General features: G+C 44.2%; 1 protein-coding gene across 1 annotated transcript in view; it reads right to left on the minus strand.

Moving 5' to 3' along the window:
- Positions 1-2,651, minus strand: part of CLVS2 (clavesin 2) — a 60,621-nt gene extending 57,970 nt beyond the window's left edge. The window contains exon 1 of the mRNA XM_074819211.1: positions 1,318-2,651. Within this exon, the coding sequence (XP_074675312.1) occupies positions 1,318-1,706 (389 nt within the window). The 5' untranslated portion in view covers positions 1,707-2,651. The remainder of the gene's footprint in view (positions 1-1,317) is intronic.
- Positions 2,652-13,746: the final 11,095 nt, after the last annotated feature.

The raw sequence follows: 13,746 nt of genomic DNA on the forward strand, positions 1-13,746 counted from the left end.
CCAGTCCCTAGCTGTAACACCGACTGCTGCAGGGAGCGGTGGGATCACTCCCTGAAACGGCTGTTGACACAGCCTGCAAGAGGAGAGCAACACAAACGCTTAAAGGGCAGGCTTAAGTATGCCAATCCCCCAAATTTTGTCCTTTCTATCCATGCTGCTAGCTGGCCGTGCCCCCCTCATGTTTCAAAATAGCTGAGCTTGGGATATCTGCACAGAGCACTGTGCACTGCCTGTGCCAGCCTGTGTTGACCGCACAAAAGACAGTTTGGATTCATGTGAAGGCAACTAGCAAGATTTTAAGTCTTCTCACTAAGAAGTGCTTCAGATCCTAAACCTGCTCTCGGGTTGGGAGCCTGGGGAAACAATGCAGTGCTCACAGGAGTAGGCTTTAGAGTTCACTCTTAATGGATTCATTTATTTACACATACTGAAAATCAAGCAATTTTTGTGGATGTAACTTTAGACTGCAGGAGAAACTGGGCATGACACCCAACGAGGTACTTAGAATAACCAAATAATGTCACACAGTATCAGATTGCTAAAAGAAAGGGCCTTGATGGGAGACAGCTCTTGGGTCAGCCTGCTAAGTCATCTTCAGGCTAGAGCAGTCCCAAAAAGGATCAAATATTGTTCTAGGGACTGCACTAGCCTCCTTCAATTTTCTACCAAAGCTTTGTGTGCTTGGATCTTATTATGCAGGGAATTCACACTTAGAGCAGTGTGAGTGGGAAAAAGAAGTGGTTACTGTAACTTCCATCCTGGCATTTCCAGGTGGCTCAGGAAGAGCTTTCTTCAGCTAAGGGAAAGGATTCGAGCCTCAGCTTCCTGCACAGGCAAACTTCTCAGATCAAAAGCCATGCGTGATACTTCTGTTTTGCACACAGCATCTCCCACTTTCTCCTAATGCACCTGAGCAACTCTGTGCATGCTGAAGCAGAAAGACCAGCACAGAGATCGCAACCAGCCTTTGGCAGGGGGGTAAGCACATCATCTACTATGCAGCTCACTTCAGCTAAGGGGAGGCAGAAGGGTGTAAACATCACATCAGGCAGTTGAGAAGAGCACCCGAGCAGTTCCTACTTCCCTCCCGAAATTCAGAGCCTAAAGGATGAGAAGGTTGAAAAGGCCCCAAGACACAAAATACACTCCTTCTTTCTCTTCTCCCTCTGCCTTCCAGGCTGCTGCCCAGCCCCCTGTGGGCAGAGCCGGGTGTGTCCCTCCTGCCCACCCGCCCTCTCTCTCTGCTCTGGCACAGCTTTTCCCACGCACTGCCCGGGGAAAGAAGGGGTTAAGGCTGGCGGGTGGCTCTGCACTTACCTGCTCTGGTCCCAGTTGGCAGCAAAAAGGACGAGGATCTTCCTGCCGTAGTGGTCCAGGTTGGCCAGCCCGCCGGGGAAGCCATCCTTCAGCGCCTGCTTGATGCCCGGGTCTGTGGCCTTGAAGCTCTTGAACATGTCCAGGTTCTGCTGGCGATATTCAAAGTACTGGGCCAGGAGGCGAAACGCCTCGAAGTGCTGAAACTTCCTGGCCCGCAGGAACCGCAAGATGAAGGCATCGTCGGTGCGGAGGAAGCCGATGTCCGGCCGGGTGATGACCATGTCCCGCACCTCCTGGATGTCCTGGTGCAAGGTGTCGGGGTTCTCGTTCAGCTCCAGCCGGGCTTTCTCCAGAGTCTCCGGGGAGAGACCTGCCTGCAAATGAGTCATGGCGCTGCCCTCCTCCTCCTCCTCCCCGCCCCTGCTGCCTGCGCTCCTCAGCCTCCCAGGCGCTTGCCCCCCGGAGGCGGGGTGCCCTGGCACGGCCGGCCGCCGCTCCCCCGCCCCGACGGGCCTCGCCCCGCCGCTCCCCGGCCCCGCCGCCGCTGCCAGTCCGGCCGCCGAGAAGCGAGCGGCTCCCAGGCAGCCAGCTCCCGGGGCAGGAAGGGGGGGGGGGGGGACGACGACTGGCACCGAGACTGCCCCCGGGCTGCTGGCGGAGGCGCGTTATCTCTCTGACATAGCGCCCTCCCCGCCGCGGGGTCCGACGCGCCGCATCATCCCCGCAGCCGGTCCGCGGAGGCGCCCAAACCCGCCGGGGACGGGGCTGCGGGATGCCGCTCGCCGCCCGCCCCCGCCGGTGCCGGTGCGGCTCTCGGGCCGGGCTGCAGCGAGGGGCCCGGCCGCTAGGCAGGGCGAGCGGCGCCCGGGGACGCTCCCCCGGCCCGGGGGTGGCAGGGGGGCTGCCCTCCCCGGGGCAGCACCATCTACGTAAGATCAGCGCTCGCCCCGCTTCAGAAGCGTCTCCCTGGATTTGAGGGAGGGGTTAAAAAAAAAAAAAAAAGAAAAAAACCAAAAACACCACCACCAAACTATTAAAAAAAAAAACAAAACCACAACAGCGAGGAGGAGGGAAGCCGATCCGCAGGTACTTGGCCGGTACCGAAGAGCCTCCCGCCCGCCGGCGCGGAGCCTGCAAAGACAAGCGGAGCCCCGGCCTTGAGGCTGCGCGTCGCCCCCCGCGCCCTCCCCCGCTCCACGCCCCGGCTCCCAGATGGCACCAGCCGGCGCGGGTCTGCCGGCGGCGCGGCCCCGCCTCGCGCGCGCACGCACGCACACGCGCGCGCACCCGCCCAGGCGTGCGGCGCGGTACCTGCCCGCCGCCCCGAGGGACCGGCCGCCGAACACGCCGCGCGGGAGCCGCCCTCCCCTCCCGACCGGGGAGGGTCGTGGGGAGGCGGGCGCGGAGGCGGCGCACACGCGGCCGTGCTCCTCGCGCAGCGCTGCGCAGCGCTGGGCCCGGGGGATTGGGGGGGGGAAGGGGGGGCGGGGGCGCTGCGGCCGCACCGCGGATCTCCGCGGGGGTGGGGAGGCGCGTTGCGCAGAGCCGCGCCGCGGCCGCTTGCGCCGGTGCTGCGCTGAACAAGATGGTGGCTGCCCGGCGGAGGGGGGCGGTGGCCGCGGGAGGCGGGGGCTACCGGCGCCCTCGGGGTGTGGGGCCGGCTGTAAGCCCCCGCGGAGCATCCCGCGGGAGTCGCAGCGAGGGCCCGCGTAAATCTCGTGGGTCGTGCGAGTGAGGAGACGTTGTGGAGCGACGGCTTCACTTGCGATCCTCTCTTCTGGCCGAATGTCTTAACGTGAAACATTGCGAGTTTAAAACCTGGGAATAAAATAAAGCAAACCCCCTTTTTTTTTGCCTCCTGTTGGAGGCAGCATGTCTTAAGTTGCATTATATTGCGAAGGGCAAAAATAGGTTGCTTCTGTGTATTGAATATTTCAGTGAGGAAAGATGCCTTTTTCCGTGCCGGAAAGTTTGATGCTGCAGTGTGCTTCCAGCAGAAGTTCCCACTGAAGGACACTTGACCTTTGTCAGAGGGACTGGACCTTTCCGATGCAAATACGCCCGAAAATCAAGCTTACACAAAACACAGGGCAAACACGGAAAAGCCTATAAAATGTACCTCCTCCTCCTTCCTATAGGATACTTCGTGGGGCTCCTTTCCCAGGACGAAATAGCCAGAGCACATGGGCGGAATTGCTGAAAAGACACTGAGGTCACTGATCCGTATAGAGAGTACATGTGGAATACACCAGTGGGAAGTATTGTATGTGCTCTCGGGCAAATAAAGAATACTCATAAAAACGTTTAAGTGGTACCCGGCATTTTCTGCAGGCCGCGGTCAGGTGAAGCAGGTGACCTCGGCAGCAGGAGGGAGCGCTCAGCCATGAACGTGTTCCGAGCGCAGGTCCATGCAGCGAGCACTAGTTAGGTGGCAAAATTGTCGTTCTTCTGGGGGACTACAGGGAGTTTTTGGTTTATAGGGTTTTGCAGTTCTTCACCGGATCCCTTCTTTGTGCCAAGTAAGGGTCGAGTTTTACCTATTTCTTCATAGCTGCCTGATCTTAAAATACCTGCAGTAGGGATGGCTGGAAGGGCAGACACCAGTCCTTACTGAGCTGGGTGCCAGACTTCCAGTAGCCTAGCTTAAGGCAGAAGCTGTTGGAAGGACCAGTCTGATAGTGCCCAGTCATCGTGGGCCAGCTTTATTCCATCTGAATTTCACTATGTGCTTTGAGATGCTTCACAAGAGAGAAAGATATGCAGTCTCCCTAAGGACTGAATCAATCTCTAGAAATGCTTATTTCTCTTTGATAAAATGCCTTTAAATTAGCCCCCTTACATAGATGTGATTCATCTGGGTTGTAACTTTTTCTTAGAACAGTTATTGCTCCAGAAATAGTTTGCGCTTTTTTTTATTATTTTCTATTATTCTTAAATCTTCTTTTTCCTTTGCTCTTGCTATCTTCCTCTGTATTACTTCCATATTCCTCAGCAAAGACCCTTTGAGAATAGCTGTTTCCATCACCCCTAAGCAACCAACAACCAGACTTTTCCTGCCGTCATTTTCCATTTCTGATGCTACTGCTCTGCCTTTTCCACTGCAACTAAGCTAATAAAAGAGTGGGTCATGTGACAAGTGCCTTAAATTCACTCGGTGCAAGGCGAGCTGCAGGCATTCAGTGTCTTGCAAAATCAAGACCATAATATATCCTGTCTATGACCTCCAATAGCACATCCCTTAATTTGCTTTATTTTTCTTTTGCAAATGGAAGCATACACATATATTACATTTTCTCTTGTATCCCAGCACATAGATGCACTGAACAGAGAAAAGAAGTGAGCTGGCCAAAATTAAAATATTAACAATTTTGAAACTACAGAAAAGGTTAGTTCTAAAGATTCTTAATTTAAAAAAAAAAAAAAAAACATATTAAGAAAAACCCTGGAATTTTATCTGAAAACTTTCAGTATTGTTCCAATTTTTTTGCTTTCTCCATTTTGGCCATATTTAAGCCATTCCTCTTCCTACCCTTTTTACAATAAAAAAGCACAGAAAAACACAGGGAAAAATCTGGAGGAAGAGGATAAAAAAAAACTCTGGAAGCCAATCATATTAATTCATTTCATCAAAAACAACCCTATTTCTGTACGCTTCCTTTTCAAAGCAAGATTCAGTCTCCATAAAAACGGATTTAATAATTTAACAATTTCTAACCGGTACTTTGCTACATTAAAATGAAATTCACCGAACATTAACAGCATTTCAAGAAAATAATTTTTCAATGAATTGTTGAAACATACATCAAAACACCCTCATCATGAAGGAGATGGTTTACACAGCTCTTTCCTTAACTGAGTAGATTTAGAAGGTGGGCACTACAAAAAGCACACACAGCAAGTCAGCCTAAAGGTAGAGTAGGTCAAAGAACAAGTTTTTGGTCATGTTCTACCCGAGCCACAGATGGGGCTTATTATGACAATAAAATTTTTCCAATATTTTGAGATCTTACATGTAAACACATGTAAGATTTGTTTTAAATATAAATAACTTGGAGAAATAAAAAATGTTTGCCATCTATAAGCAGATTTATCAAACCATTTAAATAGTATAATGAAGAAATATGTGTTTTCCAATATGTCTTCCTACCTAAGTCATGAGGGGAAAAATTGAGCCACTAATGCAGTTAGATGCAACATACTGATGGCACAGTGTAATTTATTTATTGTGCACATGCACTTTTCCCTCTATAAAACAGTAGGGGTGTCTGACTAAACCATTATGTAAATCTCAGCATCTTTTCACTTGTACTTGCAAACTATTTTTTTTTTGATGCTTTTATAGTCACTTTTGCCTGAACTTCATACAATTAAAATCCAAGCACCCTGCAATCCTATAAGCACTACAGTTAGGCACCTGATTTGAAATCAAAGTAACACACAAATAAGACACAAAGGTGTTTGTGTAGGTGTTTGCTATCAGAGATGCTAAGTCACATTCAGAATGAAACTGTTTAAAACCAGCAATAGGTCAGGACATTCCGGAACAAAAATGGAACACAGGAATAAAACTAAACAAAATAAATAGTAGATGGTGAGTAAGGAAATAATTGTATTAAGACCATTGTTAGTACCTCACTTTCTCTAGAGTGGTTTAAGACTCCAGACAGCTCTTCTTGTTGTCTTTGACTTACAGTTACATTGTCCTCAGCATCCTGCTCTGGGTATTCCTTCAGGACAGCTGTGCATATAGGATCAAATTTCCAAGACAGATTGTCTTATTTAGCTGTGTTGTAGCTAAAGAGATGAGAAATGTGTTTGAAAGTACACATAACTAGGAATATATGCTCACATCCATTCCTCTTCAGCAGTGTTTATGTAGGTGCATATAGTTAAGCATGTCCTTGAAGATTTTGAAAACGGCTAACTATAACTTTGTCAAAAGCACCTAAATGACACCTAAATCAAAAGCAGATAAATTCAAAGTCTAGGTCCCATTTTCAGAATCAATTTAGAAACCACCCAAAGATTTTAAGAGCATCAGAACAACTGTAGGTGGTCAGAACAAGCATCTTTATAGGTTCATAGTATGCCTCTACAGTGACTTAATATGGAAGCCAAAGGAACAGAATCAGTTAGTGTTAGGCCCCTGGACTCCTGAAATATTTTCTTCAACTCTGAGTTAATCTTTGAAGTCATTCATTGACCACAGAGCTGTGACTTAACAAGCTCCCATATGGCAGCTGAGACTTAGGAACTGATGCCATGCACGATCTTTCCCTGCAAGTGGTTGGTAAAACTTCTCAGTTTAAACCTCAGTGGAAGCCACATGGAGGTTGAGGATTCACCTCAGATGTACTGTAACTAGGTGAGTTATGGGAATGCAGTCATGTGTCTGAGTGTAATGGTGATCTTTACTTAAGCATACTTCTAGAAAATGTCAGAATGCTTGAACTAGAAAGTCCCACTATATCTGAAACAAGGGAACTGCTAGAACTGAGCTCTGTTGGAAATCTGTCTTCAACTTCAGACACTGACTAGCTGAAAAATTGACTTCTGAGAGCAAACTAGTCATCTCTTTTATTCATCATCATAGGTCTCTAATAACATTAGGATAAATAGCCTTAGAGTAGACAAGGGATAGCATCAGACCCTAATCAGAGAAATTTTTCAGTATGACAAGCCTACTCACAGAATCATAAAAAATAAAACTGGAAGGGATTTTAGGAGGTCACCTAGTTTATCTATCCCCCATCCTGATGGATGTTTGTCTGAGTGGTATTTTAAAACCTCCAGCTGCAGATACTCCACAGCTTCTCTAGATAGTCTGTCCCAGAGCTTCAGTATCCATGCAGTACATTTTTCTGAATGTCTGGCTGTCGTGGTTTAACCCCAGTCAGCAACTAAGCACCACACAGCCACTCCCTCATTCCCCTGCCACAGTGGGATGAGGGAGAGAATTGGAAAGGTAAAAGTGAGAAAACTCATGGGTTGAGATAAAGACAGTTTAATAGGTAAAGCAAAAGCCACACACACAAGCAAAGCAAAACAAGGATTCACCACTTCCCATCAGCAGGCAGGAGTTCAGCCATCTCCATGAAGGCAGAGCTCCATCACACACAACGGTTACTTGGGAAGACAAACACCATCACTCCAAATGTCCTCCCCTTCCTTCTTCTTCCCCCAGCTTTACATGCTGAGTGTGACATCATATGGTATGGAATATCCCTTTGGCCAGTTGGGATCTGCTGTCCCAGCTGAGTGCCCTCCCAACCTCTTTTGCACCCCCAGCCTCCTCGCTGGTGGGGTGGGGCAAGGAGCAGAAAAGGCCTTGACTCTGTGGAAGCACTGCTCAACAATAACTAAAACATCCCTGAATTATCAACGGTTTCCAGCACAAATCCAAAACATAGCCCCATACTAGCTAATATGAAGAAAATTAACTCTACCCCAGCCAAAACCAGCACACTGACTCGTCTATCACTCACTGCACTTTAGCCCATTGGTTTTTATCTTAACTACTGTAGCCTGACAGAATAATTTATTTCTTTATTCGGAAACTGGTATAAAGTCTCAAGTAAAATCTCTCTTCTCCTTTGTCTGACTGCACGATGTCTGTTCTTTCAACCTCTGGCATTTAAAACACTTCAGATGTACAGTATGAAGGTGAGCAGGGCATTAGCATCATGGGGACAGTATTCTGATGGGTTTTCATCTTCTATCTACATGAGGTCTTTATATGCCATTTTTACTGTTGGAACAGTCTTCCAGAGGTGAAATTCTAAGTTGAAATAATTAACCTATGATTTAGAAAAGCCAGCATCTCACAAACATATGATACACAAAAGTAAAAGTTTCACTCAGCATTAGTGCCTACACAAAATATTTTAACAGCTGTGTTAATTTGGAAAAAAAAAAAAAAGAAAAAACACACCCAAACCCAAACTTAGGTAACTTCAGGACTCTGTCAAACAAGTTCAAAAATTAATTTAGTGTAAGTAAAATGTATCCGGAAATGTAATGAAGTTCATTGTTATATTAATACTGCATTAACTGGGAGCAAAGCAGTCAGACATATTTCACTGCTATAAAAATTTGCATATCAGAGATGTGTAGGAAATAAAAGATAATGAATTCATAACTGAGCCAATAGTTTCCGTAAGCTTAGTCAAATGATGAGTTAGGACATTAAACATTCCAAAATTTCAGTACAGAATTAATAGAGAATGCTGAAGAATGCTAAGTTTGGAATAAATGCTCATTTTATTAAAAATGGATGAATGCAGTCATGGAACAAAATTATTCATTAAATCATTTTTAATGCAAGTATGAGAAAGACATGTAAGTCTGAAAAGCTCCCAGTGATGATGTGTGCCTTGGGTTTCTTGAAGTCGATATCCAGACTTGCATATCTAAGTAGAAGGTGATTGGTTTTGTCCTTGAACACATGCAGCAGATGGATGAAAGCCACATTTGGATACAATGTGGAATGACACAGCTCAGTTGTTTTATGGTACTGGCATTACCTATGCCACAATAACTGCTAACTTCACAGCATTGAGAACCAGGTAATGTTTGGTTTGGCTGCACAAAGTAAAGGTGCTTGTGACTTCAGTAAGTCTCATTCAGTTTACAGCTCAGGAAGCTATTTTCTCCAAAACCTGGTGGGAGAGATGCTGTAGAATGGGTTCACTGCTATGAAGGTACTTCCAAAGCTCCTTTCCCAAATCTGGGGACACGTGTTTTCATCTTTTTAAGAGAGATTTTTGGGAACCTCAGTATCTCCAGCTTTAAAATCTCTTGGCGGATTTGCTTTTAGAATAAGTTGCAGCTTTCATCTGACTGGAAAGACTGCAGTGCTTTGTTTCATAAAGAATGGTCTTCTGTTGCTGAAAACCCAGCCTTTGCAAAGTTTTCTGTGGCTTATTACTCTCCATGACTTATCTTTCTGTCTCTCTGTGTGTCTTTCTAATTATTTATCATGTTTAGAGCTCATTTCATACCAAGCAAGTAAACATTTCCTATTTGAACTATTATATCCTGTCTTCAAGCTCTCATTTCCTGATATTTCTTTATAATATTTTTTAACTCCTATGTTGTCCACATGGTCAGGTAACTATACGTCTTCACTGGAATTCTGTTTTACTCATGTGACATGGATGCCTGCTGGTGCACACAGAACCCTGTGTTTTATCTCCAGATGTGGCACTTTGTACCACAACATATTTCTTGATAAGACACATAGGAATTTTTTCTCTTTAACATAGCATCTCCTTCAGAATACTTTTCCCATTATATGTGGTTTCATAAACAGTTTCATAGGTATTTTTTAGTACAGTATTATTCTCAATGTTCTCTGGGCAAGTTTAATTCAAATCGTGCCCACTGCAATAATGATATATGTGACTCTGCCAGTTGCAAGCTGGATGCAATATCTGATATAAATCCTACAATATCACCACACCGTTTCTGGCAGTGTTTGATCCCCACATCTAGAAACAAATGTTTCATTGTTGACTTTGTTACAGCCACTGGTCAGATTACTTGGTACAACCTACAGGTGAACTCTTCATGAACATTCATGTCACCTTCCACACACGGCAGCCATAAAACCACCCACTCTCTGTAGAAGTCAATTATTTTCATCTACCATAACTATATAGTACTTTCCTGAAATTTTCTCAGAAATATTCACTCTGATCTGAAAGGTCATCATTTATATCACTTTGAATGACTGAGTGGATGAATTTGGCTTGATTCTGTCAGTCACGTTGAAATATCAGAAATCGCCTGGAAGCAAAGCAATTGAATAAAGCTGAAGTCAGCCTGTTCTCCTGAGGCAGTATTTTCAGCTTGTTCAGCAAAACGTACTCCATCACAGCGTAAATACTTATGTGGCAAGATAATGTAACTAATGTAGGCTATGTTTGGTGATATCATTTCATTAGGATTTTCCAGTTTTCTCCTTTCCTTAAAAACTTGGCACATTATCCATATATTTTGTGATTTTCTTTTTGGAGAATATCATGAAGAAGCTTGCAGCCTCTTCAGTTTGTCTCTAGCCTTTTTTTTTTCAGTTAAAGAATTCAGGCTGTTTGAGAGCTTCATCTATTTACTAAGTCAAAAGCAGATTGCACCCAAAAGCTATCGAGTAGCAAAATTGCCTTATGCTGTAACTTGTTTCAAAATAAATGGAGCCATTGAAAGTCATTAAACCAGAATGGGCAGAAAGGTGGCCTTATTTTCTAAATTTACGCACATGGAGAGCTTGTTGTCATGGCGTTTTACAGACAGTAATGGTAGCAGGCAACAGAAATTCAGTTTTCTTTGAAAGCTATGATGGAAACAGCTCAACACTAACAAATGTAGACAGATTTGGTTTTGGAAATGAAGTTAATTCTGCCACTGCTGCAGGTGATTTGGTTTTAGCACCTTAAAAATGCTAAGTTTAAACTTCACTCAGTAACTTAGGATTCAATTCCATTGCCAAAGCACAGGCATTTAGAGTCTTTTGAGATGCCTTCAGTAATCCCACCTAGTCTTCAGCTGCTGCTCTGGAAGTCATGGGTGGTCCATAGCTCTTGTGTTCTGCCTGCCAGCCTTATACAGGTGACATTGGTATCCCGGGGAATCTCACATGGTTATGGACACCTGCCTTGTGAAAAACAAATTAAGCCCTATTAAATGGCAACAGCATAGGGTTACATGTTTACTTTCAGTCCAGCTTAAACATTTAGCTGTGTTTTGGCTGTTGCATTGTTTGTGGAGCTATGATGTGGTAGGAGGCAAAAAGGACACCTACTCTTGATCTGTGAAGGCAAGCAACTGCTTTTAGTTTTGCCTAAGTCTTAGGTCCTTTTATCACCGAGAAATTCAAAGAAGGAAAAGTGCAAAATAAGATGGTTGTTCAACACTTTTCATAAACTTTCCTGAGATCTTTCCAGGCACTGTTTGATTCTCACTAGATTCTAAACAACCACTGAAGAATCATAGGTTGCATGTCTAACCTTATTCCTTCACAATGACATTGCACAGAAGACAGGATCAAAGGAGAAGAGCTGAGGCATGCACTGAGGCACACAGAAATGTTTGCAGCAATAAAGGGAACCCTGCTTGTTGAACCTAGCCAACTCAAGGACAAACCCCAGCATCTGCTATAGTTGTTCTTGGTGACTGAGAGCCCACTGGGCAGAAGAGATGCGCTTTCAAACGGCTAAGAATATCAGAGGACTGAGCATATTCTGGGCTGAAGAAATTGTGAGTTCATTTCCCTGTCACTAAGGTGGAAGTGTAGGGAAAAAAAATTAATCGAGAGGTGTGGCCAGGGCTTAGCAGGATTTGCTCTCACCAAGGCTTTTTGCACTAGCGATAGTGGAGGGAAGGTAGGTACCTTGCTATCTTCTCTTTCAGTCTCACCAAGTTTACCAACAGAGCCTACAAAGGACCTGAATCCTCACCCAATAGGTCCTGTAAATAAAACTAAAATATGATCTGTGTGTGACCAGTCTCTTGTATAGCCAAAAAGTACCCCAAAACCCATTTCCACCTCTGTAAGTTCTTTTGAACACAGGCATTCTATTCTGACCTTTAGCTCTCATCTTGTTTCAGTGAATTATCTTACTGAGGTGATAGCACCAAACCTGAAATGAATTTACTTGTTTTCACACATCAGTTCAAGAAAGATGTCATGAAGACATGAAGTCTTGATCCACAAAGTCAGGGGGAGTTTTCATACTGCCCCCGAGAAGTAAGGGAACTCACTCGGTTCTCACACTTCTCTAAGTAAAAATACTTCTTGCAACACAGGAGGTCAGCTTAGACTAACACAGCCATCTCCCTGGCCTTAAAAATATATAGATCTATAAAGCATAATGTTCATGAAAAGGTTAACTTCCTTACTGTTAATAGTGAAATAAAAAGAATTCATGACATACCACAGTGCTGACTAAGAAACCTACTGCTAAGGAATAGGTAAAATTCAGAAACAGGCAGAACCTGAATCATCAGATGAAATAAATGTGTTCCAAAAGTCTGAAAATTTTGTCAGAAGTTCATAGAAAATGCAGCTGAATGTATAGAAAATGCTGCCCACCAAGCAGCAGGTGTACTTCCACAGATTCTCTGCCTTTCAAGAGAAATACTCTTAAAAATGAGCATTGTATCTTGTAAAAAGGCGCTCTGCTTATTGGACAAAAGGCATTTGATGTTCCAGCATCATAGAAGCATTAAGTAAATCTTTGAACATCTCAAGTCAGAAAACCATTAGGTTCTAAACCATCAGGACCACATGAAATGAGTCCAGGATATGTCTGTGTTTGTTGTAAGAGAACTTTGCAAAATGAGTTCTGAAAGCACATTTGGCATTAGCAGTTCCTCTATCTTTCATCATTCAGCTTCATAGTCTGTGTCATAGAGGTAAATTTTAGTTCAGCAGAAAAGGATTCAGCTTAACTGACACAAATGTTAATGAGAATCTTTTGGCTAAACCTCTTCCCACAAATTTGAAAGTTTACATTTAAAGGTCAGAGGGTTCCCGTGGCATTTGAAGACAATGAAATATATTCTCAGGGCACTATTTATTCTGCCACAGAAAATCTAGTTGTTGAGACTCAGAAGTCCTCCCAGTTACATTTATTATGATTTATAAAGAAGGGAAAACTACACTGGCTGTTAAAATAGCAAGAATACAGCCAGATTCTCCTGCACTTTACCCTAGAAATAACCACAAAGCAAACTGAGACTGTATCAAAAATGAGTGATTCAGAAGTATTTCTAAGCTTCCAAGTTTAGGTGAGACACACGTGTGGTTTTGAACAAGTTTCCACCTGCCAAGTTTGTTTCTACCATGAAGCAATGGCAAAAACAACACAAAAATCCAAGAAACCCATGCACACTCTGATGCTATTACATACATATAAGCAAAAAAATAAAAATATTATGTGGACACCATCTAAGTCAGTTTAAGAATTTTTGGTCTGGTTTTATGAAAAACATTGTTTTATCCTCCAAAACAGTCTGAGATACACTGTTGTAGAGAAAAGGGTGACACACAGGTCTCCATACTCTCAAAGCTGAATGACTCCTATAACTTGAAACTCTATGGCCATTTATCTGGTTCTGAAGGATTTTTGAAAACTGGCTTCAGAAGAGTTGTGAAAGACATGTAATAGTTTACTCTTCAGAGAAACAATTATTTTATGACAGGTAGCTCCCATCTGGTGTCGTTCAATTCACAGCAACCCTCCTAAGATGAGCTGATTGGTCCTAAAGGATTGGAACAAGAAACGCAATAGCATATTTTCTATGACTTTTTCACAACATTATCCTACAGAGTCTGTCCAGGCACAGATTTCATGCTGTTTTCTTCAGATAGCTGCAGCAGCAAATTGGTTCTGTCTTTCACAACTGTTATGAAAAAGAGTTACAAAAATA

The sequence above is a fragment of the Strix aluco genome, chromosome 3 (genome assembly GCF_031877795.1).
Source record: "Strix aluco isolate bStrAlu1 chromosome 3, bStrAlu1.hap1, whole genome shotgun sequence".
Classification (NCBI taxonomy): domain Eukaryota; kingdom Metazoa; phylum Chordata; class Aves; order Strigiformes; family Strigidae; genus Strix; species Strix aluco.